Here is an 18692-nt window from a genome sequence, read left to right as displayed (position 1 = left end):
GTTTAAGATGATCTGTGATTTGGGGGACTTCATCTATGAAACAGACTTTGAAAGATGAACCAGGAGTCTTAAAAATGTCTTTACATAAAATTGGGAAAAAACTATAAAAAAAGAAAAAAACAATAGAGGAATCTTGAATTTGCCTGAAGTAATCCCTATTGATATCTCTGTCATTCATAAATCTCTTTATTTCCAATTTTTCTCATTCTGGGTCTATTTTTTCCTTAAGGGCTTATGAAAACTTTTCTAGAGGATGTTGCTGCTTCAGGGCAATCATGGAGCATTTTCTCCTGAACTAGATGATGTGGTGAGTTTTCCTATTCACTTTCTCCAATGAAAGAGCATATTTTGCACTAAATATGAGCAGAATTACACTTAGAAAGGCAAGATGGTGGTTGCATGTGACAGGGATTCAACTAATAAGAGAATGCAGAAAAAATGAGAGAGATGGCCCCTGCATCTTCATAAACTAAAAATATGATTACTGCTTTCAACTTATCAAAAATAAATTAATGATTTTTTGCAATATTTATGGAATAAAAATGATCATCTTTCCTCATGTTTATACTGTCAGTTTACAGTTCTTGGTAAATATATATATATATATATATATATAATTATAAACATATTATAGCTGAAAAGTGATGAGATACAAAACCATATTTTATTCCTTATACTTAAACTGTAAGTTCCTTTTGTGGGAAGTGGTGAGTCAGTAAGTCAACAAGCCTTTACTAAGTATCTACTACATACCAGTTACTATGCTAATGATACAAAGAAAGGTAAAACACAGTTCAAGCAATCAAGGAGCTCACAATCTAATAGGGGAAATAACATGCCAAAAAAAAACTATTTACAAACCAGATAGATATGTACAAACAGAAAGATGATAGATAGATAGATGGATGGAAGGATAGATGGATGGATGGATGGATGGATGAATGGATGGATGGATGGATGGTATCATCTCAGCAGAAGGCATTTGTATTAAGGGGGAATCCAGAAAGCCTTCTTGTAGGTGAAATTTTAGCTAAAGCTTGAAGGAAAGCAGAAAATAGAGATGAGGAGGGAAAGAATTCCAAGCAAAAAAGAAGCCGGCATCATTGGATTACAGTGAATGGATTAAGGTGTAAGAAGACTAGAAAGGTAGGAAGGGGCCTAGCAGATTCTAGACTTGATCCTAGAGCCAGTAGAGTTTATTGAATATTGAATGTTCCCCTATTGAATAGAGAAATGGACTTGCACCTTAGAAAGATCAATTTGATAGCAGAGTGGAGAGTGGACTGAAATAGGGAGAGACTTGAGGCAGAGCGACTAATCAAAAGAGCTGTCTTATTTTTATTTGTATCCTCTGTTCCTTTCCTTACCCTCCCACCCCTACTTCACAACACTTAACCCACTGCCCTGCACATGATAGGATCTTAGATCTAGGGCTAGAAGGGACGCCAAAGGCCAACTGCTCTCTACAAATGAAGAAAATGAAATTCAGGTAGGTTAAAAATGACTCCCAAGATCACACATGTAATAAGGATGAAAGACATAATTTAAATCCTTTTTCTCTGATTCCCACATAAGTGATCTTTTTGTCAAGCTTCTTCTTTGTTGCTGAATTAAGAAACAGATTTTAAAAGTTATTTTAATCAATGATACTAAAATACAGTCAAGAAAATTCTTTTCCAATATTAGTTTCATCCTAGCATCTGTCTCTGTGCTATGGAATCATGCACTAAACATGACTGCACCTGTCTTTTAATTTTTGAAGTGCTCAGCTGCCAACCATATTTGATCAGCAGGAAGGGTAGATATTGGCTGTTACTACTTTTTGCTCTGTGAAACACTCCCAATTTTTTTGATTGACAGAATTTAATTGATTACTACAATTTATATTGCAAAGTCTCAGATTATCCTGGAGGATGGATCATTGGCTTTGGAGTCAAGATCTGAATTCAATACCTGCTTCTAATCACCAACTAGCTGCTTGGTCCTGGAAAAGGGAGATCTGGTCCTTGCGGCAACTGTTCCCTAGGGGAATTTATCTTCACTAAGGAGAGTGTTGATCTTTAGTGTATTCTTGTATGCTATTTAGAAATAGCCTAGAAAAATGTAGCTATTAAAATATTAAAATTAATATTTAATTTAATTAACTTAAATTCTTTATTTAACATGAAAATGGATCGCCTAAGCTATGTTGTTCCTGCTAGGGGAAGTTTCCAATAAGACTAGTATTAGTTTAACCTATGAAACGTATTCAAACTAAGCTGAAATGAATGGTTAGTAATTATCACTAAAGAAAGTCATTCAGGATCATAATCATAAGAGCAGCATTTATATATTTGCAAAATATTTTACATATGTTACGTTATGAATAACAAAATGGCCAAAAAAATAAGTGTAGATGGGGAGAGCAGAAAAGTGAATAGAACAGAGTCCTGAAAAGTCAGCCTCTTGAAAAACTGAGCAAATGTGGTGTGTTAAGCTTGGAGAACACTTTCTTTTTTTCTTGTTTTAAAAATGGAAATCTTTTTTATCTCACCTTCATTTCCAAATACATCCTTCCTCCCTCCCCATAACTTTCACTTGTAATAAATAGCAAACCTTCACTTGTAATAAATAAATAAATTAGGAAGAGGAGACAAAGCAGTATAAAAAAAAAATTAACACTTCCAATGTGTCTGACAGTATATAACATTTCCTGCCCACAATCCTCTGCCTCCCCAAAAAATATAAAGATACATTTTTGCAATACTTGTTGAAGGGTACTTTCAATGAGATTGTGGATAGAGTTTGTCCTAAAAGTCTTAGTGCAATTTTAAGCCTTAATAAATCGCACTAAAATTTTGAGGACACCAATGACCTTGCACGTTCTTAGATCTGTGAATGAAGCCCATAAATAACATTTGGCACTTTTTCTCTATATTATTTCCCTTTCATTCTAATCTTACAATCATCCATAGTGATTACATGGAGTTATTCAAGTGATGTCCTTAGCACCAGAGAAAACGAATTGACTTATGGCCTTTTGAGTACTTTACTATGTTAAGAAGGTAGTTTGGTATAGTGGATAGACAAATGGTTTTGGAGCCAGGAAGACCTGGATTCAGGTCCCTCCTCAGCCCCATTCTTAAAGGGTGATCCTGGGCAAGTCACCAGTATTTAGGGTATCTTTCTAAGAAAATCTACCAATCTTCAGTAGTAGAGGGAAATTCCAAGATCAATGAAATCACAGGTCTATATGACCCTGTCAAGGTTAGAGAAACAGCCAATGATGGAAAATCATCCTCAAAAATAGATGTTAGTTCAGATCTCTTACTCATCTTGGCTGTGGAACCCTGGCCAATTCTCTAAAATTATAAAATGTAGAAAAAGCACTAGTCTTTAGGTTGAGAAATAGAATGAGCTCCCTACTATCAATGAATGAACAATCAATGAAATCACAAGTCTGATTCTAGCTCTAATCTACAATTTCATCAGAATGGGTCCTTCCTCTTCCTCTGCCCATTGCAGAATAACAATTCCACTATAACTCAGCAGATGGCCTTCCAGAGCCCCTATGACCAATATATTCATTGCTCATGGGGAACCCAGAGAAAAACCTCTCCAGATCCAGCTATTCTGGTCTGTGAATAGCAGTTACAGATGGGCCATATTCCAAGGCCTTCCAGCTCAGTAGATACTACCAGAGGATTGCTCTTTAGTATAATCTTTGAGACTCAGGCTTACCTCCAGGGCAAGATGACCTGAAGAGGGTGTTAGATCTCTGCAAAAGCTAAAGCTAAAGGTAACTAGCTCTCCAATATCACATCATCAGACCTCCTCAAGTCTCTGCTTCCAAATATAAATCCAATTTTAAGTCAAATTCATGTTTACTTTCTTCCTAGAAGTATTCAGGTTCCACCTTGATGCATACTATGTGATGATGGCCAAATCTCAAATTCCCAGTATTCTAGGTACTTTTCTAAGACCTTAAGTGTTTACCTGAACTGGTACAGGGAATCTCTTCTTTCTGTGAAGTTACATATTCAATTCCTCTTCTTAGCTGTATACGAAATAACTCCCAATCTCCAGGAAAGAGTACCCCAAACTCAGTGAGGTATGTATGTGTATATGCATATAACATATATGTATATGTTCATATGTACATGTATATGAAAATTCCCAGTTATTCAAGAATATGAGAAGTCATACAGTAAATTCAATGACTACAATGCAAAGACAACTTGCTTGCAAGTCAGAGGACCTGGTTCCCAATCCTGCCTCTGTTGCTTCCTGTGGGACCTTAAATAATTTAAGTTCTCTGAGCCTCAGTTTCCTCAGCTGAAAAAAAGGATGGATTAGATAAAGTAGTCCCGTCCCTTCTAATTCTAAGTATGACTTTTCAAGTTTATGGATTCTCTAGAACTTATTCTTCTTGGACTTTTTCCTTTTCTTTCCTTTTTTTGTCATTTGATTATTTATTAGCAACTCTGCCTAATAAGACCATAGCAAACTGAATACAATAGCAGGAACACTTACCAATTGCTTTCTCCAATACCTAGACTATGGGCTAGTGACTATCTGCAAGGCTTCCTCTCTCAAGGTCTAAAGATAAAAATCATCATTGCTTTATAGGTACCAAGGGGAAAGATGAAGACTCTCCTGATGTTTCTCAGTCTGTTCGGTTGTTCCATTGCTATGCCTGTAAGTAATGAGGTTTACAACTTCCTTTTCTTCGGGTTCTATGTTGGGAAGACATCATGTTGTCTTTATGACGGTATGTTTTGCTGCAAGTGTCATGGGTGCTCTCTGTCTTCCAGATGCATATGCCTCGCATGGGTGGATTTGGCAGTAAGAGCGAAGAGGTATGTGCAGTCTCTTCTTACAATAAAGTTGCATTGGGTAGAAGGACTGGGAAGTTCTTCTGCCCAATGCAAAGCAGAGGAAGAATGAAAGGATCATTTCAGAGATCTGCAAGTTCAGAAAGGAGGAAAGAAAGGAGACTATTGGGATCACTTGCTTTCCTAATGAAGTTAATCATTTACAAGCTTGTTAAGTAATTACTGTGTGCCATAAAGACAGCTAGATGGTGCAGTGGATATACCCTGAGCCTGGAGACAGGAAAAGTCATCTTCCTGAGTTCAAAACCAGTCTCAGACGCTTTAGCTGTGTGACCCTGGGCAAGCCACTTAACTCTGTTTATCTTAGTTTTTTCAACTATAAAAGGAGCTGGAGAAGGAAATAGCACATCATCCCAGTATCTTTGCGAAGAAAACCCCAAATGGGCTCTCAAAGACTTGGATATGGCTGAAATAACTAGACAACAACAAATGTACCATATACTATGCTAGACCCTAGAAAATACAAAGACACAAATGAAGCACTTCTTGTCCCCATGAAGCTTACATTCTTATCAGGAAAGATGCTGTGTACAAATATAAGGATGTATAAAACAAGCATGATGTCGTTGGAGGACAAATCCTATCCTCTGGTGGGATCAGGAAGGGCCTTAAGCTACAAATGGCACTTGAGGAAATCAGGGGTTGCTCTTTTGAGACCTGATCATAAAGCACTTTGCAGTTTCCCTGGCATTACCTCACCAATGAGCCTAAACTTTGCTCTATGTAGAGGGCCATCTTTAAGTCCTTAATATTAACCTCTCCACTGAGGTTGCCAGAAAAGATCTCCTTTTGTCACATTATCCACAGGGCCCAACTCCCTTAAACATAGGGTAGGGCATAAAATTGCTTTTTGTTATGTTCCAAGAAAAGAATTGTCCTTTGCCCAACATAGCTATTTCTAAATCCTTAACAGAAAGTCTAAGATTAACATGTCCATAGAGACTTTCAGGAGAACCAAGACTTAGGGCAAGCAGTCTGACAATAGAAGGAGCTGAGTTTGGAGTCATAAGACCTGAATTTTAATTGCGTCTTTATCATTTATTGCCCATGTAATTTTGGGCAAGTCATTTAAATGCCCTAAGCCTCAGTTTCCTTACAAATGTAAAATGAGAAGTTTGGACTCAGTGATTTGTGAGCTCTTCATCTAAAGGGTTTAAGTGCAAGAGTCCTTATCCTTTTTTTTTTTTTTTTTTTCATCATGAATCCTTTATCAATCTGGTGAAACTTTTAGACTTTTCAGAATCATGTTAAATATATAAAATAAAATACAGGTGATTATAAAAGAAATCAGTTATATTGAATATAGTTGTCAAAATACCTCTTCCCATTTGATGCCAGGCAATCAGGATTAAGTGAGTTGCCTAGGATCTAGGTAACAGGTAATAGATATCTGAGGCCAGATTTGAAGTCAGGTACTCCTGATTCCAGGGCAGGTACTCTATCCGTTATACCATATAGCTGCCTCTAAAATATTTCTCTAAAACAAATTCCTCATTATCAAATACTAATAATACTTATAGAATTTTCACATAAATAAAAAATCATTTTTTAAATTAATTTCAATTTTAATTTTTTTTAATTAATTTTTTTTAAAAATTTAAAGTTCATAGACCCTTTAAAGAATTTTTGTTCTAATTAACACAATGGATAAAATGCTTTGGAGTCAGGAAGATGCAAGTTCACCTTTAGCTTCAGACAATAACTAGGAATATACTTCAACTCTTTGTCTCAGTTTTCTCAACTGTAAAGTAGGGGATAACAGTGAGTGCCTAGTACATAGTAAATTATGCTTAATAAATGTTTATTCCCTTTCTCTCTTTCCATAAAGTTATTTATGACAATCCTTGTAGAGATAAGATTCTGTCTCCCAGTGCTTCTGGAATTCTTTGATTTCATTTTTTTTAATCCTGCCATTTTCACAAAATGCTGATGGTCATATCTTGAAGTCACTGTCCTGGTAGAATGGGGAAATTGGGTGGCTAGTTAGAAAAAAAAGAAAAAATTTGCATTGGGCCACTAACAGATCTCTTTGCTAACAGATGATGCGATATGGACAGTACAACTTCATGAACACACCACAGGTAACTTTTCTTTTGAAATGTCTTTGACCATCTTCTCTTTGTGTTTATATTCTTCTTTAGGAAGCCCTTCTCTTCCTGCCTACCTGTTTTTAATGGTAATACATACACCAAGTTGCAACTAGAAATTCTTGCCCCTGAAGCAAATTTAATTGGAAACTGGTAGAAAGTTCAATTTTCTCAAATTAGGTATATGGAAGGCAATCTTACCAAGTAATCTGCAAGAAGAGAGCCCGGGGGAGAAAGGACAGGTATATGCAAGGAAGAAGAGCAGGACCACTGTGGTACCACATGGTACAGAGCAAGGAGAAGACCTAAAAGATTGCAGAAAATGACAAAAGACAAAAGGGACAAAATGTGCTCCCAAGTGTTGCCACTTTGGGACAAATCCCTGATTAACCTACCTTAGTTCTGCTCTGTACAGGGATCACAAAAGAATAACTTTGCCCCACTTACTTAATGTCTCATCTTTCTTTTTCCTAGCTTCCTACTCTTCTTCCTCATAATCCATAAACATTTATTAAAGTAGGCACAATACAAAGAGAATAGATATACCCTGATTATTGGCCAGACATAAATAGAAATCTTGTCTCTGAGTCAGAAGGAGATGGATTCAAGTCCTGCCCCTGAGACATCATGGCTACAACTTGTTAGTCAAAGAAACTATAAAACTGGAAGTTACAAACCAGATGGCAAGGTGGGATCTAGGAGGCTATGATTTTTCAAGTACTCAGTCTAATTTTCTCAGGATACTCAGTCTTAACCCCTTTTTTCCCTGTTGTTGGTTTTTGATCACTTCAATAGTCATTTCATTACCAATGAAAACACAGGCTTATTTAAGAGAAAGAAAAATCCCTATTTACTCAGTCTTTTAATCTCTTCCCCTTTATTGCCTTTCTCCTTAATCTATATTTTATAGACATTCTATTGTATAATATTAACTCAGCACAAATTCCTCGTGCAATCTTAATTACAGAGCTTGAAGCAAATGAAACCAGCTGGTAAAACCACCAACCACAACAGAAAATCTCTCATTCTTACCCCCTCTTCTCTTTTTTTTCTTTCCCCCCCTTTTTGTTCCTTAACGGCTGAAGTGAAACTCTCACATGGCAGTCTCCTGCAAAGACTTCTCAACTGAAAGCACGAGGCTTTCTGGTAGCTTCTCTCTCCCTATTCAGGTTTGGGGGGGGTTGACATACTAGGGAATGGGGATTTGTTCTCTACACTCTTCGAGGTCACCAGATGTCATGATGATCTAACTGTTAGGAATCTTCATCTTCAGCACCATATCCCTCCCACATCCCTCACTGCTGTTTTTACACTCCTAGATGGCACACCTCGGTCCTCTGTATGGATACAACATACGACTTGCCCAGCAGTTTCCACAGCTCCAGATGCCAGTGTGGCCCCAGCCACCACCAAACACATGGCTTCCCCAGCAGCCCATGCCGCCAAATATACCAAGACCACAGATGAAGGCTGGGGAGGGCCAAGAAACTTCAACGCCCAGTCAGCCACTGCCAACAAAACCGATGGGCCCAACAATTTCACCGACAAAGTCGACTGTGAAGAAGCCCCCTGAGAGTCCTCCTCGGCCAAAAGAAGAGGATGAACAGCCTCCAGTAAATATTTACTATTTTAGTCATTAATTGAATGTTAAGAGATCTTTAGAGGGAATGAGGAAACTTCATTGTCCCTTATTCACTCTAATGCTCCTTCTATACTATATATAATGTCTAAATTACCACATCTTTAAATAATAACAATTACTATTTTATAATTATTAATAGCATTTATATAGCATTGTAAGGCTTGCAAAGTGCTTTATATATACATACATATACATATATATATATATATATAATATCACTTGACCTTCACAACAATCCTGTGAGGTAGATGCTATTATTGTCCCCATTTTACAGATGAGAAAATTAAGGAGACCCCTGAAGTCATTTGTTCAGCATCACACAACTAGTGTCTGAATCAGGATTTGAACTCAGATCTTTCTAGCTACAGGATCAGAGTTCTATCCTATTTCTGTCATTTTCAATTCTTTGTGACCTCATTTGGAGTTTTCTTGGCAAAGTTACTGGAGTTTGCCATCTTCTTCTCCAGCTCATTTTGCAGATGAAGAAATTGAGGCAAACAGGGTTAAGTGACTTGCTTAGAGACATACTGGCAACTATCTCCAATCAGATTTGAACTTAGGAAAAGTCTTCCTGACTCCAGGTCCAGCACTTTATCTACTATGCCACTTAGCTACTCACCCTAGAAGTGTCCTAAACTTTCTACACTACTAAAAGTAGTACTGAAGTCACTTATTTATTCAACAAGTCAAACCATTTACTATTTAGAATCATGCTACTCAAATGAAATTATAGTGATTCAAAGATGCCTCTTTATCTTTTAAAAAATATAGAATTATGCAGGAATTTGTCTTGCTTGGTAATAGAGATTTACAATGAAGATTTTGTTCTTTCTTTCTCAGTAGTAAGAGGGAGAAAAGGTGAATTTTCATTAATCAAAAAAATTTATTCTTTTAAATGTAAATTTGCTTGTCGTATTGTTCTAAAATTTCAGAGATCTCGACTGCTGACTCTGCTGTGTCTTGTTACTTGAATGACCTATGACTAAGTTTCCTCATTAGTAAAAATAAGAATTGGCCATCATGATCTCTAAGTTTCCCCATAATTCTAAAATCCTATGAGTTAAAACCATTAAACCTAGAATTATGTCTTAGAAGTTCAACTTGCAAGGCATGGAAAAGGGCAATATGCCATATCATTTGAGTGGGGTTCTGACTAAAGGTAGGAAAATAAAGTAAAAAGATTGGAGAGGGAGGAGGGTCTGAAATTATGAGTTAGGTAGAGTATGGGCTTCCGTAGCAAATAATAAATAGAGACCTTTAAGTCAGGAAGACCTGAATTCAAATCCTGCTTCTGACACATACTGACTGTGTGCCATTGAGCAAGTTACCTTACTTCCCATTACATGGGAAATTCTCTAAGATGCATGAAAGGAAATCAGGATTTATTAAACACTTTGTGCCAGAAACCATGCTGAACATTTTATAAATACTATTTCCTTTGATCCTCAAAACAAACCTGAGAGGCAGGTGCTACTATAATTTCCATTTTATAATTGAGAAACTGAGGCAGACAGAGATGAAATAAATTGCCCAGAGACACACAGCTAGCAAATGTCTAAAGCCATATTCAAATTCAGGTCTTCTTGAGTCCAGGCCCAGCACTCTATCCATTGAAACATCTAGCTGACACTAAGATTACAGGAGATTTGTATTGTTTATTAAATCATAAAATAGGTAAGTCATAGATAGGTAGATACATAAACATAATAGTCATATAGGAAAACATACAGGATAGAAAGAAAAACAGATTAATAAACAGGATAGACAGACAGACAGAAATATAAATAGATATCTAGACATATGAATAGAACAGATAAGATAAAGACAAAAAGAAAAATAAATAGTGATAAGTGATACACAAAGAAATAGATTAATGAAAAAGTAAATGAATAAATCATAGCAAGATAAATGAATAGATAAGTAAACAAACAGAAGAGTAAGACAGTAAAAAAAAGTAAATAAATAAATGAAGATGACAAATGATAAAGAAATAAATAAAAATGTCAATAACTAAGTGATATGCAGAGAGATAAACATAAATCAGTAAATAAATGGAAGATAAATGAATAAGCAAATAGGTGAATAAATAAATGATCAAATTGATAAAAAGTAAATGAATAGAATTATAGATTCATTCATTGATGTTTTTTTCATTGACCATTTTAATCTTTTATTTTTCTCAAACTCTTTCTCTAGCACTATCCCCCATTTGGTAATGGAATGTTTCCTTTTCACCAACCACCCTGGCAATATCCACAGGTGAGTCCCATTTTTTTAAACTCTTATTAAGGAAGATTAGCATTTTGCTTTTTAAGTTAACATGAGCTTCTCAGACAATTCAAACATCTTAATAGAAACATGACCCTCAGGATAGTCAGCAATTTAGCCAAAAATTATCAAGTCAGATACCTGGCACCATATAGATTTTTTTTAAGTATTAGTTTCCTGAACTTTCAGCTAATTGAATTGACATCATATAAAAGCAACAGATAGAAGAAGGGCCTGGACTTGGGGTCAGGAGAAAACTGAGTTCAGATCCAGGCTCTGGTACTGGGTATGTGACTTAGGCAAGGGACTTTTTCTGAGCTAAGCTTCAGCTTCCCAAACAGTAATAATTCTCACAATTAAGAGCTTTGTAATACTAAAGCAGGTACATGGGAATTACTATTGGGTAAATAGACATAACATAAATTTTACCAGGGACATGGATAAGGTTCAGTGAACAAATGAATGAACATTTTATTTGCAAACCCTAAGAATACAAATAGAAAAGAAGCTCACATCTGGCAGAAGGAAAAAACACTCCCAGATGAGGAAATTCTCTCTTCCAATGTAGGTCATTATCTGCTCTAAAATTTGTGATCTTAAGAAAGTTGCCTAGAACACTAAGAGTCAGTCAGTCAGTCAACTAGCATAGTAAGCCCTCTCTGTGACATATATTAGGAACAAAGAAAGTGGGGGGAAACCTAATAAGGGAGAAAATGTGCACATAACTAGATTATCTACATAACATATAAAGTAGAGAGTAACTAAGAGATGAAGGACAGTATTCTAGACTTAGAATAGCCAAATAGCCAAAGAAACTGAATTCATGTGAGAAAACTGACCAACAGAGACAACATTGGGTAGGGATTAGGAGGAGGGAAGTGTGAAGACACAAGTAGGCTAGAAAGGACAACAAAATTATATATTGGAAATACAGAAATATTTTATGTATTAGAATATAAAATTATATATTAGAAATGTAGTGCTATATAAATATATAAAATATAGAATTATATATTAGAAATCAATTAGCACATAGGATTATATATTAGAAATATATCAAAATATAGAATCATATGTTGAACTATATTAGAACATGGAATTGTATGTTAGAAATATACAAATATATTCAAATATATAATTATATATGAAAAATATAACATACATTGGGATACAGACATATTAGAAATAAAATATATATTAGATTATAAAATTATAAATAGAATATAGAATTATATGTGAGAAATATGTGACATATATTAAAATAGTTTTCCATATTAGAAATATATTTTAAACTATAGAATTCTATATTACAATATTTTTGAATAATTATGTTAAAGATATATAATATATGATAATATAGAACTAGAAGTGTACAAATATATTTCTAAATACATATTAGAAACATGTTAGAATGTAGAATTATATATTTGATTAGGTAAATATATTAATAAAATACCATAAAATCATTTTGCAAAAATAACATTGATTTGAATTCCCAGTGACCTTCACACAAATATATATATATATATATATTCCTCCCATTGTAATTTGGTTTTGCATCACTGAAATTTTAAAACGTGCCATTGAAACTCTGAGAACCAGAAAATGTAATAGAAAGAATAATAAGTTCAACAAAGGAAACTTGTTGATCATGTCTCAAGAAGTAAGTAAAAAGTAAGAGTCAAATTAATGTGACTTTTTTATAAATCGTGGTACTGTTTTTTCTCACTGACAGATGTATAATCCAGGAGCATTTCCATCACCACCAAACCACCCATTTCATGGAGTAAGAATTTTTTCAGTTTTTCTTCTTTGTTGTACTTAATTAAGTAATATGTTCCAGTGGATGGACTTGGAGTCAGGAAAGCCTAAATTCAGGTCTCACTTTTGTCATATGTGTATTACATGATCTTGGGGAAATCCTCTGACTACTTAGTACTCTAAGACCATAAATGGCAGTGTAGATGCCAGTCTGCCTTGGTAGGGGAAGTTTTTGTCATCTGAATTTCCCTACATCAATGAAACCACAGGCTCAATTCCCAACCCATATGTTGAATATGATCATGGAAGACTGGTCCTCATCAGCCAAAGAGTTTGTGCCTGCTCAGTCAGGACTGGGCTCTTTGTCCGGGCTCTGATTATTCTTTTATTGTGCTTGTTTAACAGTGTCAGATAAAATAGACTTGGTAGATCCAGGAATATAAAGCAATGATACCTGATGTACTTACTCCTAAACCCACTGCTTGGGGCTATCAGAAAGAGTGCAATTCCTCCAAAAGTGGTCAGTGCTAGGAATCTGCTAGTAGTTCTCTTTGGTTTTTACTGAATTTCTTTTAGTTGACTTGACCATGTTTTTTGCCCTTTCAGCGTATTCCCCCAGGATTTGGACGTCCACCAGTTAGCAATGAGGAAGGTGGGGTAAGTACAATTCAAAACATAGATCATCATTAGAAATAACCTTTTTGCTAGTATTCTCCTCATGTTCAAGGGCCCTCAGACACTTATCCAGCAGTGTGACTATAGGCAAGTCATTTAACTGCCACTTGCCTTAGTTTCTTCAGCTGTAAAAGAAGAAGAATAATAGCAACTACCTTACAAGTTTGTTATAAAGATCAAATGAGATCTTATTTGTAAAATGCCTGGTATATAGGAGGCACTATATACATTCAAGCTATATTTTATTTTATTATAATTATAAATATTATTATTTTTAATGACAGAAAAACCTGAGGTTATGCTTAGACCAAACTGGAAAATCTATAGTATACCCATAATTTCCTCTGTGGTCCACCTGTCTGTTTTATTTTTCCCTATCTATATATAATGGGAATAAATCTATCCCTTCCCAAAATATTTTTACAGCAATAAATAGAATTGTAGCTCAGCTTTCTGACTAAAATCAAATATATGCATACACAAGGAAACCAAATTTCCAGTTCTGGCTATTTCTATTATTATGAATATTAGGGATTGCTCTGAGAATTAGTCTAACTTCATTTACATTAGGTAAACTCAAAGATCCTTTCATTCTGGGATTCTGTGAGTGTATGATTCTATTCCCTGCTGAAAGCATCAAGTGTTAAATTAATATTAAACAGAAATATCTCTGACCAAAAACATTAATAAATCAGAGACAGTTTTACACAGAGTGGGCAGCTAGCTGCCTACCTGATGTGATTGTAGGAACTCAGGAAGATTCTTTGTTTACCAGAGTACTTCCCCCTTCCATGCTCACCAGTGCTTAGAATTTCTCCGAGAGGAGACAATTAAGAGCAAGATTTTAAAAACAGATGCCCTTAGGAAAGGTAGTGTACAAAAAAATTGATGCCAAAGTGTTAGTTAATAGTATTGGCTCCTTTCTCAAGTGGGTTTCCTGGGAGTGGAGAAATTGGGACTTAAAAGATATGGGAAGATGCTGAGAATGGGAGAGAGGATACACAAAAAGTAGGCTGTGGATGCTAAGACAAATTCTGCCTACTACACAATTCTGCTTGGGACTGGTCTCACCAAGGCTAATATGATATTAAATTCAGAGAGTAACTAATGGGATTCTCTCTTCACATTAAAAGTTTCCAAAGAAATAGTGAGCAATAGAGAAATTTCTGATTTAGTTCTTTTTCTCCCCAGAATCCTTATTTTGGCTATTTTGGGTATCACGGATTTGGAGGGCGAAACCCATATTATTCAGAAGAGATGTTTGAACAAGATTTTGAACAACCGAAAGAGGAAGATCCACCCAAAGTGGAGAGCACGACCTCAGCCCCTCCTGCTAACACCACAGTCCTGGAGAATAATTCGACTCAACCAACTGTACCCAGCCCAGGAGGGAGTCAAGGTGGGAATGATACCAGCCCAACAGGAAAAGAAGCTCAAGCTCAGAACCCTGGGAACAACCAAGGAGTATATCCTGGAGTTAACTTGACTCCTACTGTTAATGCCTCAGGTTATGATGTACCAGGAAACCAGATTCCTCAGGTCTCAAATCAGCCAAATGTTTTTGAAAACTCTCCAAATCCTAATTTTAGAAGTTTCCCTGTGAACAGACAATGGAGCCAAACAGGACTCCCTTTGGGGCCTAGAATTAATGGCCCTTTTTATAGAAATTATCCCAATCAACGGATTTATCCATGGCATAATTTAGCCTATGTAAGCAAACAAATAGCTCGCCCAGGAAACACAGCTTACCGAAAAGTTTATCCTGCCATTTCTAAGAACAATTCTCCCAATCATGTATCAAATGCAGCAAATAACAGGAAAAAACCCCAGAGCCCAACCAAAAACCCTGAAGAAACAAATGGTGGGTCAGCAGATCCCACGCATGACACTGTCCATAGAGATGAGCAGACTCAAAACCCAAGAGAGAATCCAGTGACCCAGAAAGAAAGAACAACCTTTCCAACAAGAATTCCCACCAGTACCTGGAGAAACTCACAGGCTTATGAAACTAACAAATCAAATTATAAATTACCTCCTCAAGAGGGCAACTCTCCACTACCAAGTGTCAATTCAGTTGACCAACATGAAAATTCTTATTATCCAAGAATCGATTCCAGGAGATTTCCAGCTGGCATACAAACACCCAATTTTCCTAAGGGAATCATTTCAGAACCAAGAAAAGAGCCATCTGATGCTGAAATTAACCCACCAGAAATGAAACAAGGAACCCACCAGTCTACATATGCTGAGGAAGGCCCCTATCTTCCAAGAGAACCCTTTTTTCCTGCAGCTAACACATGGAACCCCCAACAAGGAGCTCCAGTTTTTGAGGATGAACCTCTGAGGCAGGAAGGACCTTTACTTTATCCAGCCCTTGGAGTAAGAGGAAATATTCCCTACCCTGAATACATTCCCTATGATCCCAGAGGGAACTCTCCTTATGCTAGAGGTAGTATGTGGGACGAGCGAGATGACTTTCCCGGTACTTTCAGACCAACAGGACAAGCAGGAAACCCATCGTACTCCCCGAACACTCCTCCAAGTCAGAGACGTCCATCAACTAATAATGAGGATGATCCAATTGACCAAACGGGTGATGAGATTTACCGGGGGCCCAATGCATGGGGGAAGGAATCCAATTTCAAAGAAAGTCAAGTTAGGTACCGTCAAAAATACCTGTATGCCTCAGGTCATCCATCTGTGCCAAAGGACTACCCCCAACATTCCACAGATAATTTATTGAAACAAAGAAATTCTCCTCATGGTGAATATTATCCCTGGCACCCAGAACATGTTCCATCATACAATATGGCTCCTCCCCTAACCCCACCAAGAGAAAACAATGGGTATTATTATCCTGCTAATGCCTTTGAACAGGAAGAGAGAGAATCTTGGGATCAAAAGAATTATGTCCCAGCACAGAAAGAAAGAGTGCCATATTACAGTAGAAATTTCTGGGGTCTGGCCACCAGTTTACACAAATCCACAGCAAATTCCCTGAGTCAAAGAGAAGATCAGCCCCTCTCCAGCAATTTTCCAGTTGGGCTTAGAGGAAACCCAACGTACCAAGAAGGAGAAAGCCTCAACTATGGCAGCGAGCAAATTAACAGGGTAAATTTATCAGAGAAGGGACAGCTTGCTGTCACAGAATCTATGATTCCCAACAGCCCAATAAATCAAGAAGAAGTAAATTCATATCCCCCAGCCAGCCAAAGATATCCCTGCTGCGCTGGTGATCCAGCAGGGTTCAAAGATAGCCCTCTTGTACCACTGGACTACTTTCCACCCTTCGGTCTTGTCTCAGGAGAAAGAAATTCATTTTATGCAGAAGGCAGTCATACTAAGCATGCTAGACATATCATCTATCCCCCAGGCATCCAATCCAACCAACGAAATAGTTCAGAGAAAAATCTACCTGAAAAAGAAGAAAATCCAGATGCCTTCAGGGATGATACCGTCACCTTGAAAAAAAACACTCCGTGTTCTAAAAGGAACGAAGTAGAACAGACGGGAAGTAGGGTTTTTTCTGAAGCTGACTCCCTCCAAGCAAACACACCCTGCCGCAAAAGTAACTTCAGAGGCGATGGAAACAATGTCCTGGCAAAAATCTTTGGCACAGGCCAGTTCAATGAAAGAACAAATAATCTTATTCCTGAGGAGCTCGAGGCTCCTAAAGAAAGCCCCAGGCCAGAAAACATCCAAAGTGAAGGGGGAGGAAATGAGGGTCGTGTGAAACAGAAAGGAGTGCCGATTATCCAACAGGTACCATGTCTCCACTCCAAACTGGAAAAGCATTTCCCTTCCAGTACGGGTCCTCCACTTGACAAGAGAAGACCAGACCCATCAGAGGGAGAGCCAGAAATGGTCTCTGCCCAGCCCAGCAGCACATTGAATGGATTGGCAGCCAGGGAGCAACTTAGTGGTACCAATATTGACCCATTCATCTCCTCGGAGCCGCCTCTTTCCTTTCCATCTTTTCCCAAAGAGATTCCAAGAAATGCAGAGCTTCAGATGCCAGACTGCCTACTGCTTCAGAGCTAGGGATCCTCTGAGGGAAGACAAATGGCAGTGGTCCCCAAACTAACTTTTCATTGCTAGGACTCCTTTAGGATCAGAACATATCTGATGACTGACACCCTCTCCATATACTCCAAGTTTCCTGGTCACAACAGCCTTGATGGTGCTGGGGAAAATCCCTAGCCAGTCAGGCTGCTCATAGAAGACCAAGGGAAGGTGGATCTTATATCTGCGTGACAAATTACAGGGATACCATAAAGCTTAGAGAGGCCATCTTACCTATCTTAGCTACCCTTTGCTTGCTGACACATCCCATTTCTCTGAAGATGCAGTATTTCTGCAAGAATTGGAAGCCTCAGGAACTCTCTATTTCAGTTTGGAATTTTCTGCCCAGTACAATCTGATCTGTGCACTTTTAATTTTTTCTGATTTGGTTTTTTGTTGAAATTTTTTCCTGTTTCTCTCTATTTAAGATTCTCTTTGTGGCAGGAAAGGCAATGCTGCATGGTGGATAAAGATCTGGTCTTAAATTCAGGAAGACATGAACCTGATCCTGGTTCATTAAGATTGAAGCTCTGGGCAAGTTTTCTGTACTAGCTAAGCAATTCTCTAAGGCTATAAGTTACAGAGAAGGTGCTAACCTTCTACATTAATAGGAGGAGTTTCTGATATTTTTCTCCTCTGTCTTCTTTAATTTATCTTTCTTTCTCCTGTTTCTAATTTCCTCCCCACCATTTTTCCTCCTATGTAGCATAACTTCACAATACTTTCTACTGTCATATTGAATTCATTCTCTCACCTCATGAACTCTCATCTTCTTTTATGGCCTTTTCTCTCTGAGCTACTATTTCATAAATTGCATTCTGTCTCTTTCTGCCCCAGTTTGTCTCTCTCCGCTATGACCCCATTCTTCTCTATTCATCCCATTCACAAATCTCTACATCTTCATGCTCTTTTTAAAAAAATCTCTTCCTCTCTCTCATTTTCCCCCTGCTCAATTGCTGCTACCTTAATAGTCAGTAGCTTAAAATAAACTTCATAATTGAGTAGAATTCAGGAAAAGGTAGACACAGACTCCTGTCTTTTCTTTCAGTTTTGCTATCACCTCTTTAAAGTAGAATCTTCAAAAAAGTCATGGAAAAAAGGTGGAGAGGAAATAGATTCTTTCCAAAAGTAGCAGTTCTTTCTTTCTATAGAGCAGATGAGCTGAGCAGCTTCAAAGAAACACTCTGGCCAGGCTTAGTTGGGAGAGGAACAAAGGATTGAAAAGGCTGCCATTTGGGGATTCAAACATCCAAAAATCAAGGTCATAATCTTCAGAGATGTGCTCTCCAACCTATTCACTCATAGTCTTAAGGATTCTGGAGC

General features: G+C 37.1%; 1 protein-coding gene across 1 annotated transcript; it reads left to right on the top strand.

Annotated features, from left to right (window-relative positions):
- Positions 1 to 253: 253 nt before the first annotated feature.
- On the top strand, positions 254 to 17348 carry ENAM (enamelin). The gene is made up of 8 exons (XM_051966722.1): positions 254 to 307; positions 4609 to 4677; positions 4794 to 4838; positions 6914 to 6955; positions 8281 to 8574; positions 10800 to 10862; positions 13239 to 13289; positions 14499 to 17348. Exons 1-8 carry the CDS (start codon positions 254 to 256, stop codon positions 17346 to 17348), a joined length of 3468 nt encoding a protein of 1155 aa, XP_051822682.1.
- Positions 17349 to 18692: the final 1344 nt, after the last annotated feature.

This window comes from Antechinus flavipes, chromosome 6, assembly GCF_016432865.1.
Source record: "Antechinus flavipes isolate AdamAnt ecotype Samford, QLD, Australia chromosome 6, AdamAnt_v2, whole genome shotgun sequence".
NCBI classification, from domain to species: domain Eukaryota; kingdom Metazoa; phylum Chordata; class Mammalia; order Dasyuromorphia; family Dasyuridae; genus Antechinus; species Antechinus flavipes.
Note: the sequence above shows the minus strand (reverse complement) of the source record. Positions and strands in the feature narration are given on the sequence as shown.